This window comes from Equus przewalskii, chromosome 1 (assembly GCF_037783145.1).
Source record: "Equus przewalskii isolate Varuska chromosome 1, EquPr2, whole genome shotgun sequence".
NCBI classification, from domain to species: Eukaryota; Metazoa; Chordata; class Mammalia; order Perissodactyla; family Equidae; genus Equus; species Equus przewalskii.
In genome coordinates this window covers 161885227-161893236 of record NC_091831.1, presented here as the reverse complement: position 1 = coordinate 161893236, position 8010 = coordinate 161885227, and the positions used below count along the sequence as shown (strand labels likewise).

The 8010-nt window shown below is 51.0% G+C and overlaps 1 protein-coding gene across 3 annotated transcripts; it reads left to right on the top strand.

The window, feature by feature from the left end:
• The first annotated feature begins 4658 nt into the window (after window positions 1-4658).
• On the top strand, window positions 4659-7808 carry LOC103561058 (granzyme H-like). Of its 3 annotated transcripts, none has more exons than XM_070627940.1 (5): window positions 4659-4713; window positions 5847-5994; window positions 6526-6664; window positions 6871-6936; window positions 7548-7808. In XM_070627940.1, exons 1-5 carry the CDS (start codon window positions 4659-4661, stop codon window positions 7692-7694), a joined length of 555 nt encoding a protein of 184 aa, XP_070484041.1. In that variant the 3' UTR covers window positions 7695-7808. The 3 variants fall into 3 exon arrangements, with proteins under 3 accessions (XP_070484041.1, XP_008533675.1, XP_070484049.1); XM_008535453.2 differs by having other exon boundaries at window positions 6871-7128; XM_070627948.1 differs by lacking the exon at window positions 6871-6936.
• The last annotated feature ends 202 nt before the right edge of the window (window positions 7809-8010 follow it).

Genomic DNA, 8010 nt, shown 5'->3' with positions numbered 1-8010 from the left:
CCCAGAAATTTGCTGATCCCCAGATCTGTCGCTGGATATGCAATGCAGAGAAATTACAGAAATGAAAACTACTCCCACGGAGAGTGCATGGGTCCTCTCCCTTCCAAGGGTCACACTCTTGTCACCTGGAAAGTGACTAATATTAGAATGGCACATGATTCTAGTGGAGGGGAAAGCTGAAAATGGAGGATATAACACCCCTTCTACAAAGCTAAGAGGGGTTATCTATCCCAGGAGCTACCGTCTGGCTAGAGAGGAAACAGGTATCTTACACTCAGTTTCTCAGACATCACCTTCTCCCTGTCCCTACTCTTGAGCCACTAAGCTTTACCAGAAGAATACCCAAACCTAACTGAGTCATCAGAGTTTTGTCTCACCACTACTCCATGGCCCCAGTAGAGACTGGTTCCCACCACGCCCCCTCCTGCCTTTTTCTCCATCTCACTCTGATTTCCCAGCATTTTTACTCTGCCCTCTTTGTCCTGAGGGCTCAAAGCCTTAGAAAGATAAATCTGTGCTGGGATTCAGGTTGCATTAGACCCACTCCTCACCAGCTGCTGACCAAAGCAGATTTGAGGACAGTTCATTCATGTTCTCAGCAAGCATTTCTGGGGTATGTACTATGTGCCTGACCCAGGATAGGGGAGAAAGAAGCCAGAATGTTCAGCTCCAAGAACTCAAAACGTTCAGGTCTCAGACCAGACCCATTCTGGAAGTGAGCAGGACACAGGGGTCAGAGAAGGTCTGGGACAAGGAAGCAACTAGGCAGGTCAAATAGAGTAATTTCCAGGTCTTCCAGGAGAGTCCCCTTAACACTTACATGAACTATGTTTGCTCCAGAACAAGGGCCGATCTCCTCGTCTCTACAGGAGGAAACTGAGAACCAAGTCAGGAAACAAGTCGTGCTGCAAACCTGCCAGCTGCCCTCTGAAGCCTGTAGCCCCATCTCATTGTGTTGGGTCCCTGAGGACACCACAACCACCCCAGCCTCTGAACATCCCATGGGTTTAGGCCATGAGGCAGTGCCTGGCCCCTATTTTCCATGAACACAGAAATCCAGGGCAATTTTCACTTTCAGGGAACATCAGATGGGGCAGAGAGGGGCCAGATGACACTCCAGGCCTTACATAGCATCTAAACTTTCCTACAACAAGAGAGAAGGCCAGAGTAGATGTGAGGGTTCCTGGTACGAGACAACTTCGTGCTGACAACAACTCACTGTAATGGAGAGTGAGGAGCACAAATGAGTTCTTGTCTTCCTGGGGACCCATGTTACAGTCCCACGGCCCATAACTCTGGAAGGTCCCTGAGCACATAGAGCCAATGACTAATCAGAGGAACAATCTGATCCGCTCAGGCCAGGACACAAAGAGCATGGGATTCAGGAGTGGAGCGTGTGGACAGAGGCCTGGGAAACAGACAGACTGCGGGAACCATGCTGGGTTGCTGCCACAGAGCACAGAAGGGCAACACTGCCCACTTTTCCCATCCTCCCTATCTGATTCAGCTGCAGGTGTGCCTTAGGCTGGAATTTCAATCTGCCTTTCAGGGACATAGTTGCAGATCCTGAGGCTGGCCCTATCTATCTTTTCTTTACAGAAAAATAAATGTCATCCTGGGTACTCACAATATCAGAAAAATGGAAAATAGCCAGCAGGTCATTCCTGTGCTCAAAGCCTTCCCTCACAAGGATTATAATGATAATCCAAAGGTCAATGACATCATGCTACTGAAGGTACAATCTTGCTGACTGTCAGGTGCACTCACACACGTCATGAGGGAGCAGACAGCTCATTCAGGGTCTCCTCCAACCTGTCTGCTCCACTGGGTCAATGTAATAGTAGGGGGCTTGGGAGACTCCAGGCAGAGGGTACAGGCAACCTCATCCCTGGGTCTGAGCCCAACTGGTGGGTGGGACCTGACCTGCCATCTCTCACCTTTCTGACCAGCTACAAAACAAGGCTTAATTCAACTCAGCTGTGAAGACCATCGCCCTGCCACAGAGCCAGGACTGGGTGAGGCTGAGGCAGGTGTGCAGTGTGGCAGGCTGGGGACAACTGGCAAGTGGTTGAAGGGGAAATACACTTTGAGAGGTGGATCTAGAAGTGCATAATAAGCAGAAGTGCAAGAACCTCTTCAAAAACCATAACAACTGCATCCAGCTGTGTGTGAGGAACCCTAAAGACAAGAAGGCCATGGCAAGCATAAGGAGACAAGAATCTTCCCAGCCTTGCCCCAGGGACATAGTGATGCTGGAGTAACATGCCAGGCCTTCTCCCACCCAACAGCCAATGGTTGACCTGGGTCAACTCACGGGTGGAGGCATGCTGTTCCCAGCATGTAAAGCCCAGGCATCTCCCTCCAGCCAATCTCTTGGCCTTTGTCTGACAAAAAGATGAGGGCCTGGGACTGGGTTGTGCTGGAGAGAGGACACAGCTAGGACACAGGCTTATGGTGCAGGGAGATCACAGAGGATCCACCAATCTCCCTGATACTGAGAGCCAAGGTAAACGGTAATCAATCAGCCACTACTCATCTGAACAGGTAGGCCCTGAGAAGGGAGCAGGAGAGCACCATAGAGAAAATGATGCTGAGAAGGGGGAGCCAGTGGGCTCTAACTGAGACTTCTCCCTTCTCTATGACAGGGGGAATCCTGGGGCCCCCTCGTGTGGAACAACATGGCCCAGGGCATTGTTTCCTTTGAAAAAAACAATGGGAAACCTTCACGTGTCTTCAACAGGATCCCAAGCTTTCTGCCCTGGATAAAAAGCACAATACTTCAGCCTGCAGGACCCAGACTCAGATGCCCCCAGGACTGATGCATCCATCTTCTCTGGGGCAGAGGCCAGAACTACCCTGGGCAGAGCAGGGTGGAGGGGAGGCTGCCAGGGACTAAATAAACTTCCATCTCTAGAGTAGAAATCATTGATACCTCCTTTATTCACCAAAATGTCCTATAGCCTATAGCTTATTGAGTAAATTTTTCTTCTATTTCTCAAGAACCTATTTTTATATAAGAATGGATCCAGGAAAGAAACCTCATTTTTAAAACATCCACCTTAGAGAAGCCTAGACTGGAAAGAAGTGGTCTGCTAGCTGTTTGCAAGTGATGAGTGTGCTTTGACTACGGGAAAATGTATGGTGGGTAGAAAAGTAATAGATACTCATCAGAGAAAGACAGTAAGAGGCAGAACATAGCAATAAGAACATTAAAATTCCTGAGAATTCCACCACCCAAAGGGCATCATCATTAATGCTTAAACAGGTTTCCTTCCCCTCTGTTTCTATGTCTTCATAAGATGCTGTTCCTTCAGCAGAATTGGGACTGGGCTGTTTAGAATTCATAATGCCTTCCTTTCCATGTCGTCACACTGGTGAGAGTGTTGGGATAATCTGTTTGCAAATGCTTATAATTGTTAGGCCCAGGGACATCAGAGCCGTGGTTCACTGGACCCTGGACACAGAATACTGGAGTGGATAGTAATTATTACGACAATAGGCAAACATTTCCCTATCACCTGGCAACAGTGACCAGCAAATCTTGAGGGGAACCCCCTACCAAGAAAACAGCCACTATGATTTGGGTAACAGTCCTCACCTCGGGTCCAGGAGTGCTGCAAGACCCAAGCAGAAACCAATCAAGCCACTCAATTCTGACAGACCCACTGATGGTTTGTTTTGGTCCAATGAATATCAAGTCCAGGACTTTTGTCCAAAAGCATAAGTGAAGCTCTCTTGGTCACAGAATATTTACATGTAAAGGGGCTCTAAACATTCAAAAATACAAGCCTGTACTGGTGGTCAGAGAGGCAGTGGGGTTACCATTTGGGGAGTTTGGGTGTGTCCAGCTCTACAAGCTCCTAAAGTAGGTCCAGTCTCTATCTCATTCACCAAGGAGACCCCCACCACAGCCCTTGCCAGCCTGTACTCCAATCACAGATTCCCAGTCTTTTCAAGCCAACCACTTGCTTCTCAACGTCAGGAGCCATCTTGCTCACATCCCTGGACCTAGCTTGCTAAATAGCTATTCATGACTTCATCAGGTTGGAAAAAGAGCCAAGAGCTGAGAAATGGAGACATTAACGATTCAGTCACTGAGGGGCTCTGGGATACAGCTCCTCTGCTGGCTGCAGCACAGGCTTCACTTTCTTTTTTTGTTGTTGTTGAGGAAGATTAGCCCTGAGCTGACATCTGCCAGCAATCCTCCTCTTTTTGCTGAGGAAGATAGGCCCAGAGCTAACATCCTGGTCCATCTTCCTCTATTTTATGTGGGATGCCTGTCACAGCATGGCTTGACAAGCAGTGCTAAGGTCAGCGCCCGAGATCCGAACCGGCGAACCCCTGGCCACTGAAGTGGAACGTGCGAACTAACCGCTGTGCCACCAGGCAGGCCACCAGGCTTCACTTTCTTGTTCTTTCTTCTTGCTTTCACCTTATGACTCAGCACTGGGAGTGCAAATGTGGTCACAGTGCTATTGTCACCTACCCCAAGCCAGAGAATTTCGACCAACTACCTTAGAGATGACGCAGGAAAACCGGAAGCACAGGTCTAGGAGGTCCGTGAGGTCTTGAGCCACACTCCTGCCTTCCCCTCGGGCACCGTGTGTCAGGAAGAAATAAATACCAGCAGCTCTGACCTGGGCAGACCTTCCGGGAAGATGCAGCCACTCCTGCTCTTGTTGGCCTTTCTTATGCCCCCCGAGCCTGGGACAGGTGAGTGACCATCCCCATTCCAGATGTTCCAGCCCATCTCACAAAACCCTCTGGACTCCTGATCCTTCGGCCTAGCACAGTCAAGGATTTTCCTCAATTTGAGCCCAAGAACTTTCTAGACCCCCAGCTCCCATCCCAAACCTAGACTAACAATCCAATGCTGCATAGACACTCAACAAGGATGGGAGGAACAAAGGGTGTTCACTAAAGATTTAGTCTGTGAGCCTCTCTATTATCACCTGGGAAGTGGGTTGTTCAAAAAAAGCATTTGGCAAAGGATGTGAAGCTACAAAGATAAGTAATTAAAATCCCTCACTCCAGATCAGGAAAGGGCAGATCAGACAAACCAGCTGCAGTAGTGGGACCTGTCACTGGACTCAGCTTAAGAACCAGTTTCATTTCTCAGTGCCCTCACCCCTCACCCCTGCCCAGGAGAGGATCCCAGGGGGCAGCTGATCTCAGCAGGGGCGAGATGACTGCACGCAGGGCACCCATTGGTGCCATGGCTCTGCCAGAGGCCCGGGGACCCGTTTTTCAACCCCGTCTCCCCCTGCCTTCTGCTGCTCCACACAGTGCCCTCCCCATATGACGATGGCCTTCAATCCCACCATCACGATCTCCAACAAACCTCAGCCTAAAGCTAAGTGGAGGCCATTCATTCATGCAGCCCAAAAATGTTTACTGAGTTCCTAGGACAAGTTAGACCCTTGAACATGAGGATTTTAGAAAATCCAGGGCCATAAGCTCACAGACAGATTATTAGATACGGGAACCAGTCAGGACGTTAGCAGAGGCTCAGAGGGGTCAGGAGACTCACTGAGAAGAAGACATCAGGGAAGCCCTGTCCACGATCCCATGGGCTCCACCATCATGAAGACAGCTCTTAACTCCTCCATGCATGGTCTGAAGTAGGACAAGGACAATAAGCACTGTCCCTCCTTTTCTCACAATGGGCTCTGAGGCTTGACATTCAGAAAAGGTTATTCTGCTGCAAGTAGAACCTGGGAGGACTCTTCCACAGTGTCTGCAGGGCACTGTAGACCCCACCCTCAATCACCACCTTCTGAAGCCTCCTATCCTGAAAGGCTCCACAGCCGCTCCCAGAAAGCACAACTTCCAGTCTTTTCTTTCAGGAATCATCACCGGAGGACATGAGGCCAAGCCCCACTCCCGCCCCTACATGGCGTTGATTCACTATCTAGTTGAAGAGACGCCCAATAGGTGTGGCGGTGTCCTCGTGAGAAAAGACTTTGTTCTGACAGCTGCTCACTGCTGGGGAAGGTGAGGGTCCACAGACTGACACCTCCTGACACCCCCACAGGGACCCCTGTGCTCTGTCCAGAGGCTGCAGCCCAGGGGAGCTCCCCCAGCTCCTGGAAACTCAATGCCACAATAGCTCATCAGAGGAGCCATCTGAAGGCATGACTGGGCCATGGAAAGTGAGAAATAGGACAGGCAAGCTTTGGGATCAGAGGGTCAGAGGTGAGAGCAAGTGGCCCAGTTGAGAAGAGAGACCACACTGGCCAAATAAAGTAGCTGTGGAGAATGAAAGCATGCATTAGGGTCAAAATGCAAACTCAGAGTATTTTCACAATATTGCCTGAGGGCAAGAGAAAGCTTCCAGAAGCCCTCCTCTCAGTGTCATTGAGAAGCACAAGGCACAGAGTCACTCAGAACCTGGCCCTCGTGTTGTCTCAATTTCCTCTACCTGCAGCCCTGCCCTGCCCCGGCTGTCACCTACCCTTCACGGCTCCAGGACTGAATCTCCTATGACTCCATGCACCCTACGTCCCTACTCTGCTTTGTGTGCAGCTCAGTCAACGTGGTGGCCCTGGGGGTCCACAACATCCAACAGCAGGAGAGTACCTGGCAGGTCATCCCTGTGAAAGAAGCCATCCACCACCCCGACTATAATCCTCAGAACTTCTCCAATGACATCATGTTAATAAAGGTAAGGAAATCTCCCCATTGCTCTTGCTCTCTTGGGTCCAGATTGCTTCCCCTCCCACTGGGACCTGTCCCTTCCCTCCTTCCCATCCTGGCCACCTGACTAGTCCCAAGTGGCTCAGGGGAAAGGGGAAGTCAGTGCAGCCCCATCGCGGTGTCAGGCCCAGGAAGCAGGTGGCTGAGCCGGGCTTTCTTGCCTCTTCCCATCAGCTGGAGAGAAAGGCCATGCAGACTGCAGCTGTGAGGACCCTCAGCCTGCCCTGGGGCAAGGCCCAGGTGAAGCCCAGAGAGGTGTGCAGTGTGGCCGGCTGGGGGCAAGACTCAATGGGCATTTCAGCAAATATACTGCAGGAGGTGGAGCTGACCGTGGAGAAGGATGAGGAGTGTGAATCCATCTTCCCCGACCATTATAACCAGACCACCCACATATGTGTAGGGGACCCGAAGATGATGAAGAATATCCTCAAGGTAAGGTTTACAGGATCTACCTAGACAAGCACTCAGAGAAAGGAAATGGGGAGATGTCGGGTATAGGAGTGGCCATATCTTCATGCCTCAACCTGAGAGCTTGGGCATCCAGGGTCCACAAATCCAGTCCTTAGTTGTTTCCCCTGAGTGGATCAGGGCTGCAAGCTGAGGAAGGATCAGTCACCCACAGCAGGGTTCTCACCAAAGTTTCCCTAAGGATTAGAGAGAAAGCCTTGGCCTGGGTGGAGCTGCAAATAACAGTCAGAGCCAGGCTGGAGTCCTGGGAAGAGGGAGGTGACAATGCCTGCTCTAGCCCTGATCTTCCAGGCAGCCCATAATAGAGACCACTGACCCCTGGGATGGTGGGAAGGACAGGACCCCGAGCATGCCAGTTCCGTCCTTCCTCTCTCTGCTCCCAGGGAGACTCCGGGGGACCCCTCGTCTGTGAAAACGTGGCCCATGGTATTGCCTCCTATGGACAAAACAACGGGACCCCTCCAACAGTCTTCATGAAGGTCTCACACTACATGCCCTGGATAAAGAGAACAATGAAGCTCTTCCCATAGCAGCCGTGATGCTGGCCTTGCTCTGTGCCTGACCATCTTTTCTGGGGCAGAGGCAGGAATCCCGTGGGGCGGGCAGTGGGACTGAGGGGCCATAATAAATGGATCTCTAGCGAGTGTGACTGAAGTCTCACTGACTCACTGAACCACTTTCAACACGCAGCAGCATGCTCCAGGCAGCCCTCTGCTGTCAGTTGTGGCTGTCCTTCCTCCATCTCCTCCAGCTCTCCTTCCCCCTAAACCCTATGCTGTATCCTTTCTCAGTCACAGCTCTGTGGTGCTGAGCCCTGTGCAAGGGCTGAGTCTGAAGGCTGCCCAT